Below are 20,925 nucleotides of genomic sequence, written 5' to 3'. Positions count from 1 at the left end.
TTTGGATTTTTCATGAAGATGGAGAGATACCAGCTAGTAGCTAACAATAGTGGTAATCTATTGCTAGTAGGGAGAGTCTCTTTTAACTTTTGAGAGACAAAAAGACACTGGGGAATACGATTGCATGACGTGGCATTCCGACCGTTTGAGGGGTTCTGATTAGTCTTTGTCTTCTACTTATATGACAGTAACCTGAGAAGAGCTTCTTGCTTGCTAGCTGGGCCAATTGTAAGAGACAGCTGTGTGTTATCTGTAACGTAACAGTGACGAAACAATTGCTTCTTCGTCTTCTCCTTTGTCCTTATGGATAGGATAATAATAATAATGTTTTTAGTTTTTACGATTGAAAGATTCGTTATCTGAAAGTGACGCGAAAAAAATAAAGTGACAGATCAATAATAAAGTACTAGTGAGTAAACTATGGGATAGAGAATAAAATACACAGTAGGACAAGGAAGTTCACAACATTCCCTCACTCTATCATGCGCTTCTTTATGTTTTCATGTTAGCCAATCTATACTGAATTTTCTGATTTGATATTCTACCCAAAAAGATAAGATAAGCACATGTTTAGACTCTTCTGGTGCTTCTGTGAAAAAACTTCAGATATATGTCCGAGAAGAAGCTCTTTGGGAACACCAATACGATGAAATAACGTTCGAATCAAGTTTGACATTATTTACAATTAATAAAAAAGAAGTTTGACATCACATACTCAGCCTGCACATACTTATCCTAATATTATTTTAGGATCGAGAATGTATCTTTCTACGGCACCATTTGCAAGTTGAGATCACGACCTCTTTATCAAATTTAATATTGGAGTCACGTAATATGCAGTTTAACATGCTGAGAATTACAAAACAAGTTAGACTTTATGCATTAATTATATTTACAGTTACTAACTCTAGTGTACTAGGATATCTTCAGATCTCGATGTTGGAACTTGGAAGCATGCTTATTACTAAAACTGTTGTTTTACTACCAACGTAAGATTCAAATTCAGCATGTTAAGATATTACAGGAGTGCAAAATTTTCTGACATTCTGATATCGGTTAAACTATATATGTCGTGGTTTTGTTTACTGTGGGTTTTGATCATTACTCATAAGTCGTTTTCTTTCTATGTGGTCTTGTACTTGTGTCTGCGGTTGTAGAAAAGTTAGGTAGATGGTCTCTTATCGATAGTCATTTGTAATAATGATTTTGTTTTTAATAATTACTCCATAAATAATGATAAAACAGACGAAAGCATAGAGCATAATTACTCCCTAAATAATGATTTTTTAGCACAAAAATATTGATACAAAGTTAAAAACTCCTTATCTAGTCTATATGGGTCCATATCGCTTTTTTATACACATTGTTGTAGTATATAAGCTTTTTTATCTAGACAAATTCAATGACGATGATTGAGAATGATGTTGTGACTTTCATGGAAGATCAGGTCTATAGCTATTGATAGATTTTTTGAAAGTGATAAATAAATTGTAAAAAGGCATACTAGGCAAAAGAAGTAAAGATTTGAGGTATCAAAAAAGAAAGCGACATGTCGACCGGTGTGGCAAGTGGTGTTTCGCTAGATTTCACTAAACATATCAATACATGTGAAGAAAGCGTTTTTTGTTACCCTTTTCTTCTTTGTTGCTTTCGTCCCCACTTCGCACTCTTATCCTCAGTCTCTCACCACTTGTTTCGTATATCTCTTCATTTGATTTGATACAATACATTGTCGATAATACGATACTAGTTGACTTGACCACCACCATCTTCACCCAGCTTTACACGCTTATGCCCGTGACAGCTTTTACCAATATCTCTGCATCTTTGAATCATCAACTTTCCAAATAATAATTAACCGAAATGTAAATATTGATTCTTTTTTTTGCTAAATTGTAAATATCATTAAAAATGAAACTTTTGTCTTTTACAAAAATAAAAGGTTTTTACATATATCTTTCTTGGCAAAAATTAGATAAAAAGCAAAAAAGGTAGTAGATTTTTGGTTATTGGATGACCGGGTCATCTGATCCAAAGTGCCATGATGTTGGTGAATTTGCGCCTCTTGCGCCTTGCAGTTATTGTGTTTCTCACATCTCTGTCTATTAATCCGAAAGTTTCAGCCTGAAGTAGATGTGTATTGTTGTGGAGGACACTGTTCCTTTGTCTCCAAACGTGGTAAATATTGATTCTTCTTATTGCTAAATTTATATACTTTAGCTCCAGTTGCTGAATCAGGTTTCATGTGTATAGAAAAGTACAACCAAACTACAGTGTGTGTACCACGTGCTTGAAAAACATTATGAATACTACGAGGGTCTCACTCTGATCATAAACATATAACTTTCTCTTCTGAATCTGTTTTAGATAGTTTTTAATGTTTTAGAATCTCTCAGTCAATTGTTATCTACATTTGTTGGAATATAGTTTTTGCTATTTTTGATACTTGACTTGTCAAATGCCATATCGTTTAGAATCTTCACTTGACTCACGGTTTTGTTTAATTCCAACAACGCTGATTAAATTATCCTTTGCTCAAGAATTTCCCCACACTCATCATTGCAGCTCTCAAGCTCTAGACTAATCATCAAACACCCCAACATCTTGTGTTCCATCAACATATACAATGTGCTAATTAGTAACCGCTAATTCGAACTCCATCATGCAAGTTTGATTAGCCAATTTTTATTTAGTAAAGCAAATGTTTAATTACAAAGAAAGATTAGAGAGAGATAAAAGAAAATGTTTATTTAATCCTTTTGCACACATCAATCTATATGCGAAAAGAGCATTTACATTTATATTAACGACGTCGTATTCATACCCCAAGCACAACAGAGGAACATTTATATAATTCCGCCGCGCGTCATACAAATAAAGAAACTAGTAAACGATCAGAACGAGATCAAATCAACCGTCGCCGATCTTTTCGCCACCGGAGACGCAGGCAGCCTCGCCGTGAAATTCGGAAAAGAAACATCCTCGTACGCTCGCACGTCGTCCTCGAAATTGAGCGCGTAGCTCAACGGATCGTAGCTGAAATCGACAGAAGGATAGCTCTGGCTCTGGTGCCTCTGATGATGATTATGATGGTGTTGATGAGCGCAGTTGCTGTTGCGGCACGTGACCTTGATGCGCGTCTTGACGCGGCGGCAACGATCTCTGATCTCGAGCTCCTGCGCGGTTGATTTGAGCCACTCGTAAGGAGATTTGGGAGTTCTTGATCCGATCATGGCTTCAGGCTCAACCACGGCGTTGGCTCCTAAGCAGCAGATGGGAGATCGCATTCTGTGGCCTCTCGTTGATCTAGCGGCGGAAGAGGGGGAGCTGCATTCGTTGTACATCTTTGAGATTCTTTGAATAAAATTTTTGTGTAGAGAAGATTGTGTTGGTGTTGGTGTTGTTGTTGTTGTGAAGAAGAAGAAGAAAAGGAAGACGAGTGAGAAAAAGAAGGATTGGGGAGAGAATAAATAGGAATAAAAAATAATAATTAAGGGGAAGTAAGATAAGGCAGTCCGTGTGTGTCGCGTGGGCTTGGGCCCGGTCCCGCGTTTTTTATGCCGTTTTGTTTTGGTTTTAGTTTCTACCCACTGATTTTATATTACTTTGATATTTTTATATTAAATTTAATTTTTATTCTTCAACCAATTACATTTTTAATTTTTCATTTTTCAATTTTCAATTTTCAATTTATATTTTAGTTATATTTTTTATTTTAAAAACAAGTCTAACCTTTGTGGTTTTAGTCATAACATAAGTGCTAGATCTTGACCGCACAGTTGTTCTTTTCAATTTTTATATTTCAAAATTTATGGTTGTTATTGTTTTCTAATTGTTTGTAAATCGTATTATTGTATGATAACAGATTTTGATATATATAAAACGAAATTATTTCCACTATTTCGTAATAAGTGTCATTTTAACATTTTTTTTGTTACACAAAAAGTGTCACTTTAGAATTCCAATACAAATTATACATATTTTCAATTTAAATAAATAATTATATTTATCTCAAATACTATTGGTCAAATATGTGTAATTAGTAACAACTTAAATACAGTTTAATCACTTTCTTAATTGGTGTGAAAAATGTCAAAATGACACTTTTTAATAAACAGAGGGAGTAACATTTTTGATAAGTTATTTGTAGAAAGAAAATATTTTTAAAAACCTTTTAATGTGTATTTGCTTAAAGCATACCATTTAATATGTTTATTATTAATCCATATATTCTAATAAAAACTTCATTCTCACAGCTTAAGATTTTCTATATCTTTGTGTTTTTAGAATGCAATCTTTGTGGATATTTTTTTGTTTTAAAAATTGAGAACTAAAATTTATGTGATCATTTTAAATGATAGGATCATCACATGTATATATTTTTTTAAATATATATATGTATATATATTTTTTTTTGGATTTTCAAATTAAGAGATGATTGATCTTGGATCTTGGTGGTTTTTAAAATATTTAGTTGTGGTTTTCCTTTTTTTTTTTGAACTATTTTTTTGTGGTTTTCCTTTGAATAAAAACATATGTGATTTATGCAGAATTGGTTCATTTATATTGCAGTTTTGATATATTAGATCATTTGTAATATATATTTAAATAGTTCAATAAATATATGTGTTCTCAAAACTCATTTAATTTTATGTATTATTTACTGAATGTGTCTCTGTATTCATAATAGCATGTGAATATTTACTAAATGGAGTGCTAGCCGGTACACAAATAACTAAAAACCAATTTTTGATATTCTTGGTTTATAGCTAGCCGGATTTTGAATACATATGACTAATAAATAGTAGACTATTATTGGCATGTATGTAAAAAGTATATTCGTCTTTGTATACAATTTATTAAAAATATATTTTACGATCATGTTCATGTATTTAGCTAAATTTGTAAATAATATTCAACAGTTGTTATAGTTAAAAAGAATATTCCCATATATTAATAAAATAAATCATGATATATATATGTTGTAATTTAACAAAATTTTAGGGAATATACGTTTAACGATATTTGCGGTAGATTTGAACAGATTTGGTAATATGTTATATTAAATTATATGATATTTTATATCTGATTTTAATATTTACGTCAATAGTGCACCACTTCATCTTCTCCAAAAGTAAACTGTGTTTGGTTTATAAAGTAATAATTTTATTTACAAAAAGAGCAGTGTTCATGTTTAAGACTAACAACATAAAAAGTTTATTCGTTGTTAACACTGCCACATTTGAAATAATCTATTTTTAAATGAAATATGACTCGAGTAAAGTTTATGTAGAAAAAACACTTCTAGCGAGTTTGCTGTGTTCTGAAGTATGGGTTATTCATGTTCATAGAAATTCAGAAGAAAAAAAAACACTTTTAGCAAATTTATTGTCTTCTTGAGTATTAAGTATGATTGTTTAAGTTCATAGAAGTTTGTTCAAAGAAAGAACACAATTTAGAATGGAATCATCAATCACCCGTAATACCAAAGACACATGAAATTTGATTCATAGCAAGTTTATAAGAAAAACAACATGTATAGTAACATTGAAAATAGTTATCGTTAATGGTCATAGAAATTGAGACTCTATAGTTAATTTATTTTCTATACACGATTTTTGTATTGACAATGTATAAGAGCATTTGGGTAATATTAATAAATAAATAATAGGGAAATTAAATGTGATTCTTTTTAAGGAGATGGTCCAACTAAAAAAATCATACCTGAAATGAGGTTGTGACTTATATTTTAATATATAAGATTATACTAGAAAATGTTACTTATGTGTTATTATATAAAGTTCGTGTTATCTTTTATACAAAGAAAACAAATTCAATCAGCTCTTAGATTTGTTGTTTAAACTAGTAATTGTGTGTTAGAGAAAGTCTAATGAAAATTTTTTAACAGAGTATCTACTATTAAAAAAAATTTAAATAACAAAACAAAAAGGTGAAAGAATAAAGAAGAGTTCTCTGCACCTATACTTTTAGATACGAGTTTTACAATTGTCATTTATTTGTTGAAATGTAAATTTTCAATTCAAATATCAGTTTTTTTTTTTGTTTTTTATAGAAATTTTGGCAGTTTCTTACCAATAAGGTTGCCCTTACCATGTCATATTCTTGATCTTTAATCTGAACTAGATCTTGATCCGCGCCTCCGCGCGGGTATTGGATTTAACTTGCGTTCAATGTAAATTTATAAACCGTTGATTTTATAAAATGTCCATTTATATTTTGATGTTTTGTAAAATATATTTAGAGTAGAATATATTATATTATAATATAGATATTTGATAATAATCTTTTATCTGTACGTAATATTATATTTATAATTTTATAACTCGATGCAATTTGATGTAATTGTAATATTCATATATTAACCTATTGATTTTTTTGTTTGTTTATTTAAAAATGATTTAATTTTTTACAGTAGGTTTTTATGAATTATTATTAATTTTATGATATTTGGTTTTCTTGAAAATTGTATTGTAGCAGATTAATATATACTATATATTACAGCCTGTGTTTTTATTTTCAGCAAAAAAAATAACAATTCATTGTAGTTAATTTAATTTTTTGATTTTAAGTGAAGTGGCAAATTTGTAAATAAGAAAGAAATGCAATGGCTAAATGTGTAAATAAAAAGAAATATTTAATCTGCTATCCGTGTTTCCAAACAATTCTCATTTAATCTGCTATCCAAGTTTCCAAACGACAGAATCTGTAAATGAGAAAGAAATACAGTGACTAAATATGTAAATAAAAAAAATATTTAATCTGCTATCTTTGTTTCCAAACAACTTTCATTTAATCTACTATCTAAGTGTTTGAACAGTACCAAAATGTACTTCAGTTTTAATAATATAGATTTAGAATTTTCAAACTCATCTTTGCATATAAACACCAACACACACTCAACACACACTCGATAGATTTAGAAAGCTAGGAATAATAAAGTTTTCAGTAATTTGGATATGGACCCTATGAATACGCTTAAATTGGCTGAAACAGAATCAACATTGTGGGCTGAGACACAAGTTGTGAATTACCAGAGGACGCCACCACCAATAATAGATATGATATTGCCGTCGATCCCAGAAAGATGGTGTTTTACAGATGGCTCGTGGAAAGAGGGCGTTATTTTTTCAGGACAAGGTTGGCTCAGTACTTTGAAAGGTTTCGATGGATTGTTGGGGGCGAGGAATGTTCGGGCTAGTCTATCGTCTCTTCATGCGGAGATGGAAGCGCTACTTTGGGCAATGGAATGCATGAGGAATTTACGTCAATTTCAGGTCATGTTTGCAACAGATTGTTTTCAATTGGTGAAGATGGTTTCAGAACCAGAGGAATGACCAGCTTTTGCAAATTATTTAGAATATATCAAGATCCTGAAAAAGAGCTTCACCCGATCAGAGCTTATCTATGTACAACGAACACAAAATTCAAAGGCGGATAGTGCTAGAAAACAATCGTCTTTCGTCGTTCACATAGATGCAAATCGCCTGGTTTAGTTTACAGAGTCAGTATGAGTTTGTACTGAAAAAAAAAAAAAGAAAAAAAAAAAAAGAGTTATAATACTCCACTACATATGATGAGAGGTTTCATCAAGTACCTCTGTGGTTAGTTGAGGAGAGGAGTTACAAACTCTCATATTGAGACGCTGAGATGGGTAATCGGACATGGACAAATAAACCTTAACCTTACTTTGCTTTTTTATCACAGCATCTCTTGAGGCAGTAGTAGTAGCAAGTGGTAAATTTCCTGCTCCAATACATGTTTGATTTGGAGACTGATGTGTATCTAAACGATGCATCAGTCAATAGAACGAAGACAGAGGTGGAACAAACCTGTAACTGTGACTGTGAGATACAAATAAAGCTAGTTCCACAGATTCAGACCAAGGCTTTTGCATAGTCAAAACGTTTAGCAAAATAACAAATATACCCCCTTATTTATTTTTATTTTGTCGACGCTCCTTGTTATTTAGATTTTACGTATTAACCCCATAAGGTTTATTTTATAATTTATACTATTAAAATTCTCAAATAAGCCCCTATCTTTGTTGTCTGTTTTATTTCTCAACCGGAAGAATTTAGTGGCTGCGACGAGAACTTCACCTTAGAGGCTTGAACCCTAAACCCTTCTCCCGATCCAGTTTCAGGTATGATTCCGACGACCTCCTCGCTATCCCTTATCTGCACATCTGTCTATATCAAAACTTCGTACCGTTTAGAGTGTGGAATCACCAACTGCTTGTCGTTTTTAAGTGTAGAATCCGACCTCGTTCTGTGCCTTTGGCAAGAGACATGAGATGGCTGAGATATCTAAACCAATGGCGTGGAACTGCGAAGGAAGCATTGGAGCAAGTATCAATCGTTGCCAAGTTTCTCTGTTTGATCCACGTCACCGATCGTTACATAATCTCATCCACTCACGTCTGTAAATCAATCTCTTTTCTTAGTTTCTTTTTCTTTCATCTCCTACAAGAAATCTAAATCGGGTTGTTTTGTCCTTTTAGGTTCAAGGTCCTAGCATGCTTCCGACGCTTAACCTCACCGGCGATGTCATTTTAGCGGAACATTTATCACATAGATTTGGTAAGATCGGTCTCGGCGACATTGTGTTGGTTCGGTCTCCGACAGATCCGACGAGGATGGTGACAAAGCGGGTCTTGGGTTTAGAAGGGCATAGACTCTCTTTCTCTGCTGACCCATTGGTCGGTGATAGCTCAATCAGCGTTGTGGTAATGATCATTGTACCAATCTCTTCGTTTAAAAATTCAATCTTTTGGTAAAAAAGAATGTGCAAAGTTCTAAGCTTTAGGATTTGTTAACTCTATTTATGTGTTGCTTCTTGGAATAGGTTCCAAAAGGTCATGTTTGGATTCAGGGGGATAACTTGTATGCTTCAACTGATTCACGTAATTTTGGACCTGTACCTTACAATCTCATCGAAGGAAAAGCTCTTCTGCGGGTAAGTCTTTGGAGTTCGAGAACGTTCGTTTCTAGCTCTTAAATTGTTGTGGAATACACAAGTAGTAACTATATGTTTGCTTCTCTAGGTCTGGCCACCACGATTCTTCGGGTCGTTGAGGTGACGATCATACACTTTCCGAATGAACTCATTTGAGTAGTGTAATGTATCATCCAGATTTCGATAAAAGAAATCACAAAAGTGGGATAAGCATTTTTGCTCGGTTTCTTTATTGGCAATATTAGAGAAAGCCATGGACCTGACGTTCTTTTATAGCTGAAGCTACCTTTAATGTTAAGATTCATTTTGTTAGAGAGATTTGGGTTTGTTAAATTGGGTATTGAGCAAAGTTTTAGATGTGTTGATCGGTTAGAGGTGTGAAGCCAATCTGGGATAGATATCTGTTGGTTCTATATATGCCTGGTCTGACCGGTGATAGTTACTCTTGCCAACTTGCCGGGAAGTATGTGTTTGACGTTTTACTAGTTAGAAGTTTTGCACTAATCTCGTAAAATTTCAATGACAATAGCCAATATAATTTCGAAACTTAGCAATGACAATCACTTCTTCAAAATTGCTTCATATAAAGTTAAAAGGAGAAAATAGACGAGTAACTAATGGTATGACTAAAACCTTCGACGTGATTGATGACTAAAATTGCTTCATAGGTTTTTTGGATTGTTTAGATAATACCAATATATTCAAATGTCTCTTTTAGGTGGATGGTTATTGCTTAACCAAATCTACAAAGAGGAGTCTAAACAGAGAAGAAAAAGAATGGCACATCAGCATAATATCATACATTAACTATCGTCAGCATAATACTATTGACTATTGAATACAACCCATCATTGATACCTCCGCTTTTAATAAGAGGGATTATCAGAATATACCGGGATAAAATAAGCATATTCTTTTTAATAAAGGGGTTCTCAAATTAAATAATCACCAAAGTCTAGTCTACCTAGCCCTGGGAAAAAAAAACCGGAACCGAATCAAATCACCCGAAACCGAACCGAAACTCTCAAATATCCGAATGGTTTCTAAATTTATATATCCGAATAACCGGAACCGAACCAAAAACCGAACGGGTACCTGAATATCCGAAAAAACAAGTATTCACTTTCTAAAATAAGGTAAAATGTCATCAACCTCACTTGAACATGAAAAGTGAGAACATTGTTATCACCAGACCATACAAATATGCAAGTGTGTAACCTCTAGACCATTTAGATTAACATATTAACTCATATATTATGTATGTGTATATTTGATTCATTTATTAAATGGGTACTCAAAACCGAACCGAAACCGACCAAAATCGAACCGAAACCGAACCGAAATCTCATAAGTACCTATTGGATATAAGAATGATTTATCCGATATACCCGGAACCCAATGGTTCCTACCCGAAACCGAACCGAATACCCGAATGCCCAGGGCTAAGTCTACCATTGGTGGCGTGAAGCCATCAGTCAATACATAAAGATTCTTCTGTTTAATAGTATTATCACAGCATAATTTTTTATTGCATGATATATTAGACATAATTTTCCGTTAATAGAGGACTATAACACGGTTTATACTCTTCCTATCGCCAAAACAAAAATCAATCTATTTGCTCTAAATCAATTACCCAATTTTACAAAATTACTCTCGTGATCTTCACACCACTAGAGTAAAAGATTTTCCTTGCTAATAGAAAAAACTTGAAAAAAGCAAAAATGTAAAGCTAACAAAAGAGGTGATTTAAGATAATACTAGAGTACTAGTATATTATATATAGACTGTAATAAGAGTAATAATCACATGAACCACTCACTACATCTAAATCTAGTGTCAGACATTGGATCACCAGTTAACACTTTTGTCTCTCAGATTGTTATGAAGAGGCTAGGTAAGCCTGGACACGTATGAGACTCAGCCACACGTGTTCTAGCTATGTGGAACGAGGTGTTTGATGTTGTTGGCCTATTGCTTTAACACAATGTATGTCCCGACCATACAAAACTAACTGTTTTGTCCCTAACTCACCCAACAAGAACTTCATGTGCCCCGCATTATTGATCCCCCTACTATCTTACATTATTTTATTTTCTTAGCTAAAAATAACCCGTTACGATCGTCCTACCTACTTTAGAATGAATACTTTAGATTAAAAGATCCGCGCCTTACGCGAAATAAATATTATATATATAAATTATTGTATGTATTTTATGTTCTTATATATTATGAAATAATAAATATATATTGAATAATTAAAAGTCAATAACTATTACATATATAGTTAAATTGATGCGAACGTATAAATCAATTTTATTAATCCAAACAATTTTTTAAAAAATTTGATAGGATATGTAATTAAATTTAAATGATATTAACATACATAGTATATTTTTAATATTAATGTCTATTAAATGATGCTTTATACTCATATGTTATTTTTATCATGTGTATCTTTAATAGCAAAAATTTTAAATTATTGATACAAAATTTTCATTGTGGGATTAATAATTTTAGTAATTTATAATTTAAAAAAAATTATCAATGTTAGTTCAAAACTTTTATCAAAAAAAAATATTCAAAGTAAATTTTGAAACTAAAATATTTATTTATTCAATATGGTTTATAGTTTAATTTAGAATGATATATATACATATATATTTTAAATCTTAATGATTAATTAAATTAGACTTTTACTTATATGATTTTGTAATCATTTGTATTTTGTCATAACAAAAATTTTAAACCATAGATCGTAAAATTTGAATGTGAGACTTTTAACAGTTTTAGTAATTTATAGTCGTTTTTAAAAATTCAAAATATAACATATACAGAAAAATTTAAATTTTTATAATATGGTTATTGTGATTTTTTAAAATTATTTTAATAGTTTAAAATTAAACAAATTTGATAAGATACATTATTTTTTTTATCAGATCTTTATTATTCAAAATCATTAATTGTCATATATACTTTAGCCACATTAGGCAATTCTGTAATCTTTATTTAAGAAAATAATAAATGACATTAATAATGAATTTATGGTTAGTTTAATAAAAAGCTTATTATATAATTAGATATTTCTCTAATAATTCTAAGAACCTTCCTAATGATTACACATGGCTACAAAAAGAAGTTGTAATGTTTCACAAATAATATATAGGGGATAATGTATAGGCCCTTATGTTTTATATGTCTGTTTTAGTTTTTATACTATGTTAGTGCCATCAAATTTGAAATATTATTACTATGAATTACACAGAAATTTGATATATTGGTAACGTGAATTACAATAATTACAGACAGCCTTATTTGGAAGTGAATTCTCTAATAGATAACTGTTTAGGGCCCGAAAATCGAGAAACCGACAAACATCATCTCTCTCGACGCCGGTGAGGCCTCTGGCCGCCGGCGTCGGGCCCTATGTTCTGTCTCCTGATACTCATTGTCTTCAGATCGCTCACCACCATGTTCTAATCGTTCCCGCCGCTCGTGTCTTCGTTTCGGAGTCTGGGACACCGGATCCGTGACCTTCTGGGGTCTCTCCGCTTCTCCATCATGCCGGTTAGCTTCAGTCACCCCCAAACCTTTAGATCTACGCTGACAGTGTCGTCAGCCATTTCCACCTTCTCTACCACATCTAGTGCCCGGTCGCGGTAATCTATACCCTTGTGTATGTGGGGTTCCACTGTTTTCCAAGGATTCAGTACCGATATCGTGCTACCTGATAAGGACGAGCCACTTCCGAACCTCTCCCACCAGATCCAGCTTGACAAACGCAGAAGTTGACGGTCCTCTCCGGGATTCCGAGGAGATCCACTGTGCCGCTCTTCCTCTCTGTCTGTTTGTAAGGCCCATCTTCTCCGGTGTTCCAAGCTCGCCGCTCGCTGAAGCGCACCATCCCAGGCTAGACGGCCGAGTATCCATCGCCGCCGGAGTTTACATCCCTAACGTATGTATCCACTCCTTCCCGTCACTCAATCAATCGTCTTGGGTTGGGCCAAGGGTGATCATTAATTGGGTCTGGACTGCTAATCTCCCTTATTGCTATAGCCCACAAACCAGTTACACAAAACCAAGAAATACGGTACTGTTTTTGAAGGTACCGACTGTACTGATTTTATTGAAAACTTTGGTTTTGGTTTTGACTTATTTGATAAGGATTTCCGGTGGGTTCATCGGGGCCTTACTTTTGCGTATAATGGCAGATTATCTTGTTAAGAAGAGTTTATCGGTGGATTCACCGAGACAGTTTCCATTTCACTCTTCCTCATCTTTTGAAGAGATTACTTTTACACCATACCTTCTTCCCATGGAAGAAGATGTTTTCTCGGCTTCGCTGCCGAGCTTCGGCTTCAGCTTTATCACCGGTTTGTTATCTTGCGTAGCGGTTTGTACGGGGCCAGAAGATGCAACCAAGATTACCATGTGTTGTCTCGCAGGTGAGGGTTGTCCCTCAACGTCACATTATGTGACTAAGTCTCAGCTGTCCGACTCTGTCGGGTATGCTCCATCGACGCATCCAAGCTTTGTCTTGAATTCGCTGTCATCTTGCTTTGAAGATCTATCTTTCTTAATTTGGTCTGTTATTGTATCTTATGCTTTTTATCAAAGATGATGGATAATTCTCTCTAGTATTTGTATTCAAGAAAGTTGATGAATGAAAGTTAGTGGTGTTTCAAAAAAAAAAAGGTAACGTGAATTACAAATATGGGTTCTACCGAGACCATTTCTCTTTCATAAAATGGTCTCATCCACCACCAGAAGACACGAAACTAATTTATCACCAAATCCGTTGTTCTTTGTTAGGCTATAAAGAAGATAACAAATTCCTTAAGCTCAGTCATGAATCAAATCTCGAAGATGTATTGACTTGGCTCCTTTCCATCTAGTTAGTCACCCAAAGATTATTACCTCACCTTAAAAGTGGACTTCTATGAAACCCAAATCCTAAAGCCAATGTTAACTATATCAATCTTCAACTAGTCTTGACTGAATATACGTCTGTTTTGATGGATATAAATAACCCACATTGGAATATGGCTGTTGAGAGATGTAGCATCTCACGTACAATCAGTACATCACAAGTGTTGGAAGAATATTTCGAATCATTAGTTCAGTTCCATCAATACCTAATTTTGAGTCCAGTGTCAAATAAAGTTGGATGATTCTCCTCCACTGAAACAAGTATAACGAATACTAGTTTCACTATGGTTATGACCTTGCTTTGAAGCCCCTCCAAGAATTTGGCCAATTCACCAGTAGGTTTGAGGTGAAAAGTTGTTGACATGTCTTTCATTGGTACAAATTAATTATTCTCCCGAATAAAAATATGGCATTACGATGTTTCTGTACAAACTACAAACCATTTTCTTTTTGCGGGCAAACCATATATAATGTGTTTCGAATTGACGATCGCTAGTGCCTTCTACAAAACTAGCTATGTCAACTTCTCTCTTTAGTTAGTGTTATGTCTCTTCCAGCAAACATATAAGTATATTTTTACACGGATTCACCTTGCCTATTAATAGAACCAATTAAATGGAGAGGTCCAGCAACCCTCAGCTAAGTTTATGCTATAATCAGTTAGATCATAAATGCTTCTTGGTATTTTCACGTTCATTTCATAAGATTCTATATTATTGCTGGATACTAGCAGCTACTTTTGAATATTAGGAACTAATATTTGATGTAAAGAGACCAAGTCTAACAAAGAATTCCACATAACGCGTGTTTCAGACCAACACATATGATCAATACAATGTGCAGTTGAAAAGTTTGTATCTAACATAGTTACTTGCATTTGTTTATAATTAATTTTCAATAATCTGTTTTCATTGAAAATATGTTGAAATAGGTAAACTATCTAATTTTCATTTAATATATTGATTTATTCCACTCTTCTTTTTTTGACATCTATTTATTCTACTCTTCTTAAAATGACATATTCGTATAAGAAGTCATAAGACACCGTGAGAGAGAGCGGTGGTTTTGTCGTTTTGCGAGAAAGAAAAGGCGATAAGAAAGGCGATTAAAATAGTTTGAAGATCTGAAGTGACCGGCTTTGCAAATCTGATTTGAAGCTACGGTTTTTAAGATCAAGTTTGTTTCCCTTACAAGGGTTTTTGTTTTCTTCTGCTCCAAAACGTGCTGGTGAAACTTTTAGGAGAGAAGCTTTGGTTTGATTTTTAATCGACTCGGTGGTTTTCAATCAAGGGCAGTTGTGTTTAAGAACTTCAATTAAAGGTTTGATTTTCTGTTTGGAAGTATATCTGATGTCATCAGCGATGGATAAGGGCTTAATGGCCATGTCTCTGGAGGATGATGATGATGTGCCCTTTGTTATGCCCAATTTACCAGAATATTGATCGAGTGAAAGAAACAGAAGGAGCTTAATTGGGCGTCTCCTCAACCCTGACTGTCAGAAAATGTCGGAGTTTATCTTCCAGATGCCGCGGAAATGGCAGAAACAAGGTCGGGTTCGAGGAATCGCTTTATCTCAGGAAAGATTTCAGTTTATTTTTGATGATGAGCATGATCTTGTCGAGGTGATGGAAAAGGGCGTGCACACCTTTAACGAATGGGCGATTGTTGTTGAAAGATGGTCAGAAAGACTGCCTCCTGACTCTTTACAGTACCTGCCTATCTGGGTTCAAATTAGAAACATTCCAATCAACTATCAAACGGAGTTAGCGATTGGAGCTTTGGGAGATATTGTGGGCAAGGTTATTGAGGTTGCTTTTGACCCATCGAAGGCACGAAGCAACGTCTATGAAAGAGTTAAGGTTCGTTTTGATATTTCTAGACCTCTGAGGAAGGAAAAAGTCATTGATCTGCCAGAGGGTGAAAAAACAAAAGTTTTCTTCAACTATGAGAGAGTTCAGAAACGATGTTATACTTGTCAAAGGTTAACCCACGATCAATCAGTGTGTCCTATCAATATTCATAGGAGACAAATTGAAGCAATGACAAGAAGAGATGGAGGGAGTGTTATTAAGAAAAAGGTTAATTTAGTGCTTTCGGAATCTGATCCGTTGTTTGGTGTTCTAGAAGAGAATCAAGTTGGGATAAATCCAAACACAGGGAGACCAAGAATTGCGCTGGAGGTTCTGGATGGTATGAGGCAATATTTGCTTATGGCTAAAGGAGAAGATCGGCTTATTAGAGAGGAAAGAGTTAAGTCGTCTGTCAGAGAGGTGGAAAAAGATCCACTCTTAATGAAATCTGCTTTAAGCTTGGAGCCAGTGCCGATGGTGACAAAAGATTTGGAGAAAGGGAAAGGCGTAGTTTTTGGTTATGAGCCGGAAGGTGTTTCAAATAGTTTGAATGTCCCACAAGCTCAAGGTGAAAAACTTATGGCATCAGCTATTAGAGCTAATCCTCTAGTTGGATGGAGGCCAGAGTATTCGCGTAGACAAGAGAATCTGTTTGATATTCCTCAATCCTCTAATTCCTCATCTTCCATGAGTGGTTCTACGGGTGCTAGGTTGAAATTTTTTGATCTCAATATGTCCGGAACTTCTTTAAAGAAGATGAGTGTTAGGAAAAGGCCGGGGAAAAACAAGAGGAATACAAAACCTAATGCTGGTCAGGAGGACAACATACAGATAGCTTTTAAGGAAGGAGCGTTGATAGGAAGTGTTGAGAAAAGGAAAGCAGTTGATCAGATGGGTGAAGTTCCCAAAGCTGTAAAGCAAATAACTCATGAGGCGGTCCCGAAGGAGGGACTGTCCAAAGATTTATGAGCCTACTAGCTTGGATTTGTCGAGGATTGGGATCTTCTCAGGACTTGACAATTCTTAGGCTCATGGAGATACGTAAAAAATATTTCCCTGAGCTTCTGTTTTTGATGGAAACTATGCATTCAAGGAACGTGCTTGTAGATATTCAAGTGTGGTTAGGGTACAATCGTGTATATACTGTTAACCCGGTTGGAAGAAGTGGTGGTTTGGCTGTCTTTTGGAAGAACTCTGTAGATGTTGAAGTGATTTCTGCGGACAAGAACCTTGTTGATATAGGTGTTCAGATGGGTGAAGAATTTTTTTGTGTGTCTTGTATATATGGTGAGCCTAACGAAGGTAAAAGACAATGGGTTTGGGAGAAGGTTTCCGGAATTGGTGTTCAAAGAAGAGGTCCTTGGTGTATGTTGGGCGACTTTAATGATATTTGTGGAAATCATGAGAAGATCGGTGGTCCGTCAAGAGGTGATGCTACTTTTGATAGTTTTAATGATATGTTGAAAGCGTGTAAGATGAAAGAACCTACAAGTCACGGTGACCCGTTCACATGGGGAGGTCGTAGAGGAGATCACTGGGTTCGTTGTAAGCTTGACAGATGTTTTGGTAACAAAGATTGGTTAGCCATGTACCCAAGTGTTAACCAAAATTTTTTAGAGAAGAGAGGATCTGACCATCGGCCAGTGTTGGTTTTGCTTTCCAATCATCATGAAGGGAGAAAAGGTAGATTCAGATTCGACAAATCTCTTCTAGCTTTACCGAATCTTAAGGGCAATATTGCAAGAGCCTGGGGTTACCAAAGAGAGTGTTCGAATTTAAGGGTTTCAGACAGAATCAGAAGTTGTAGAAATGAGATTTGTAACTAGAAGAAAATCTTTGATCTGAATGCAAAAAGGAAAAGACTGAAAATTCAGGATGAGTTGGAATCAGAAGAATCGAGCAGCAATCCTAATCATGCTACAGTACTTGGTCTCAAAATGGAGTTGGTGAAAGCTAATAGAGATGAGGAATCTTTTTGGAAACAAAGGAGCAAGGATAGATGGTTAAAATGTGCAGACATGAACACAAAAGCCTTTCATGCCTCAGTTCAGATGACAAGAAGTATGAATAGTGTGGATGTTTTGGAAGATAAGAATGGTTTGAATCACAGGAGTGAATCGGCAAAAGGAAAAATTGCGTTAAGCTATTTCCAAGATCTGTTCTTATCTACTAAGCCGTCTGATTTCTCGAACTTCTTTGATGATTTTACTCCCAAGGTGACTGATCAGATGAATGAAGACCTTCTTACTTTAGTGTCTGTTGAGGAAATTAAAGAGGCAGTATTTTCCATTAGAGCTTCCAGTGCTCTTGGACCTGATGGTATGACTGCCTTATTTTTTCAGAGATTTTGGAATGAGATTGGAGAATGCGTGATAAAAGAGGTGCAAGAGTTTTTTGATCAAGGTTCTTTTGATAGGGAATGAAACTTCACACATCTTTGTCTGATCCCAAAAATTGTTAAGCCGGTGAAGATGATGGATTTGAGACCCATCAGTCTTTGTTCTGTCTTCTACAAAATTATTGCAAAGATCATGGTCAAAAGAATCAAGCCGATGCTACCGTTGATTGTGTCTCCGAATCAATCTGCTTTTGTCTCTGAAAGGAACATTTCGGATAATATTTTGGTAGCTCACGAAATTGTACATGGTTTGAGAACTTTCAAACATGTTGCTTCTCAGTTTATGGCTATCAAATCTGACATGTCCAAAGCTTATGACAGAGTTGAGTGGGCGTATCTCAGAGCACTGCTTTTAGCGTTGGGATTTCATCGGAAATGGGTGGAGTTAACCATGTTCTGTGTCTCATCAGTTTCCTATGCTGTGTTAATCAATGATCAACCTCATGGTTTGATTGTACCTCAGAGAGGATTGAGACAAGGTGACCCGTTGTCTCCAGCCTTGTTTGTATTATGTGCTGAAGGTTTGTCTCATCTCTTGAAGAAGGCAGAAGATGCTGGAAGGCTAAATGGGATTAAATTCTCTTCGCAAGGTCCTTCAGTCAGCCATTTGTTATTCGCAGATGATAGCTTGTTCGTTTGTAAGGCAGAGATTGATCAAGCGACAACAATTCAAGAAGTTTTGAATATTTATGGAGAAGCAACAGGACAAGTGATAAATTTGCAAAAATCTGCTATTACTTTTGGTGCTGAGATAAAGGAAGAAGTTAGAAATGAGATCAGAGAGATTTTGGGAATATATAATGAAGGTGGAGTAGGAACTTATCTCGGCCTGCCTGAATGCTTCAGTGGATCAAAGGTGGAGCTTTTTTCTTTTATTAAGAATAAGCTGAAGAAAAGACTTTCGGGTTGGTTTGCAAGATCTCTTTCTTTAGGAGGAAAAGAAGTGCTCCTTAAGGCAGTGGCTTTGGCTTTCCCTGTGTATGCTATGAGTTGTTTTAAATTACCAAAAACAACTATAGCGAACCTCACAAGTGCGATGTCATCCTTTTGGTGGAATTCGATGGAGCAAAAAAACAAGATTCACTGGGTTAAATGGGATTCTCTCTGTTTGCCAAAAGATCTTGGGGGTTTGGGTTTTAAAGATTTGGAGAGTTTTAATCAAGCTCTGCTAGCAAATCAAGCTTGGAAAGTTATTCAAAACCCAAATTCTCTGATTGCCTGTGTTCTGAAGAGTAGATATTTTGAGAACAGAGAATTCCTTGAAGCTGAGATTGGAGCTAGACCTTCCTATGGTTGGAGAAGCCTTCTCCATGGTAGAACGTTGCTCAAGAGAGGACTAAGGAAGGAGATTGGAAATGGAAGATCGCTAAGAGTTTGGATTGATCTGTGGTGTGATTTTGGTGGACGATGGAATCCTTGGATGAAGAATCCGATTATTAATCTTGATTTAAAGGTTGGTGATCTCTTAAACCAAGAGACAGGGGAATGGAATAGAGAAGCTTTGGAGGAAAATTTCTTTCTTGTTGACATTGAGATAATAACCAAGCTTCGAACTGCAGTAAGATGTGAAGATTTTTGGTGTTGGAAACATAACAAAAGTGGAGACTACTCTGTCAAGTCTGGGAACTGGTTAGCTATGAGAGAGGGCCTGAAGTTTGAATTTCAGGAAGCTGAAATACAGCCTTCGATAAACAAATTGAAGGAAGAAGTTTGGAACTCTTTAACGGCTCCAAAAATTCAAGCATTCATGTGGAGAACTCTTTCTAGTGTGATTCCTGTAGCCAGCAACTTGAGGACCAGAGGTATGAAAGTTGATATGTTATGTCCGCATTGTGGAATTCAAGATGAAACTTCAAATCATGTTTTGTTCACTTGTGAATTGGCCAGACAAGTATGGGCTTGTCGAATTTTCCTACGCCTCAGGATGGTTTTCACAGGGACTCCATGTTTGTGAATTTTAGTTATCTATTTCAAATGAGTAAGAACATTAGAGTCCCTGTGGAAACTAGAAGGTGTTACCCATGGGTCTTATGGCTAATTTGGAAGAACAGGAACAAATTTGTTTTTGAAGCTAAAGATCAGAAGGCGGTAGAGATTGTTGATAATATTTATGATGAAGCTTCAGCATGGTTCCTGGCTCAACAGTTGGATGAAATGGGTGAACAAAAAGAGGAGGAATTAGTAAGATCTCAGAAGAGAATTTGGTCAAAGCCGCCTTCTAAATGGGTCAAATGTAACTTTGGAGTCAAGTGGTTAAAGAAAGCCCAGACGATGGGAGCTGCGAGGATCGTTAGGGACAGTGATGGGGAACCCCTTCTGCATAGCAGGAAGTCTTTTATTAATATAGTGTCACTTGAGGAAGTAAAGGAGAAAGCTCTTGCTTGGACACTAGAGTGTATGGGTGCTCATAAAGTAAACAATATTATCATTGCAGGTGAGGATGCTGTCCTTATGAAAGTCATTGAGAGACCAAAAGCTTGGCCGTCCTTTACTTCTATATATCAAAAGATGGAGAATTTTTTGGGCAAGTTTAGATGTTGGAAAACCAAGGTTGAATCAAGAAGCTTTAATAGATGTGCTTTTCTCATTGCTGATAGTGCTTCGACTGATCGATGGTACCAATCTTATGTTGCTAGAGGTGCTCCCCTTTGGATTGCAAGTATAATTTCCTCTGAGAAAGTGTAGCATCTATTGTCTAGTTATGGCATGGTTTAAATTTTTTGGTGCGCAAAGGTTGATAATCCGGTTTTGGGTCTGTGTGGTTTGTTACAA

General features: G+C 35.2%; 3 protein-coding genes and 1 pseudogene across 4 annotated transcripts; 3 read left to right on the top strand and 1 right to left on the bottom strand.

Annotated features, from left to right (window-relative positions):
* Positions 1 to 2,727: 2,727 nt before the first annotated feature.
* LOC106416102 lies at positions 2,728 to 3,891 on the bottom strand. The gene has a single exon (XM_013856935.3). The coding sequence runs from the start codon at positions 3,342 to 3,344 to the stop codon at positions 2,895 to 2,897; it is 450 nt and encodes a 149-aa protein (XP_013712389.1). The 5' UTR covers positions 3,345 to 3,891; the 3' UTR covers positions 2,728 to 2,894.
* A 4,147-nt stretch (positions 3,892 to 8,038) lies between these two features.
* Positions 8,039 to 9,309, top strand: LOC106413842 (mitochondrial inner membrane protease subunit 1). 2 transcript variants are annotated; one of them, XM_013854578.3, is made up of 5 exons: positions 8,039 to 8,164; positions 8,276 to 8,438; positions 8,522 to 8,746; positions 8,866 to 8,976; positions 9,065 to 9,309. In XM_013854578.3, the coding sequence occupies exons 2-5, from the start codon at positions 8,310 to 8,312 to the stop codon at positions 9,098 to 9,100; spliced, it is 501 nt and encodes a 166-aa protein (XP_013710032.1). In that variant the 5' UTR covers positions 8,039 to 8,164; positions 8,276 to 8,309; the 3' UTR covers positions 9,101 to 9,309. The 2 variants fall into 2 exon arrangements, with proteins under 2 accessions (XP_013710032.1, XP_013710033.1); XM_013854579.3 differs by having other exon boundaries at positions 8,060 to 8,164; positions 8,271 to 8,438.
* A 5,945-nt stretch (positions 9,310 to 15,254) lies between these two features.
* On the top strand, positions 15,255 to 16,724 carry LOC106413078 (annotated as a pseudogene).
* A 1,562-nt stretch (positions 16,725 to 18,286) lies between these two features.
* Positions 18,287 to 20,838, top strand: LOC106413080. Its single transcript, XM_048768183.1, has 3 exons — positions 18,287 to 19,955; positions 20,041 to 20,099; positions 20,200 to 20,838. The coding sequence occupies exons 1-3, from the start codon at positions 18,287 to 18,289 to the stop codon at positions 20,836 to 20,838; spliced, it is 2,367 nt and encodes a 788-aa protein (XP_048624140.1).
* The last annotated feature ends 87 nt before the right edge of the window (positions 20,839 to 20,925 follow it).

This window comes from Brassica napus, chromosome C9 (genome assembly GCF_020379485.1).
Source record: "Brassica napus cultivar Da-Ae chromosome C9, Da-Ae, whole genome shotgun sequence".
In the NCBI taxonomy this organism is placed as follows: Eukaryota; Viridiplantae; Streptophyta; class Magnoliopsida; order Brassicales; family Brassicaceae; genus Brassica; species Brassica napus.
The sequence above is the reverse complement of the archived record's forward strand: the minus strand, read 5'-3'. Positions and strand labels throughout refer to the sequence as shown.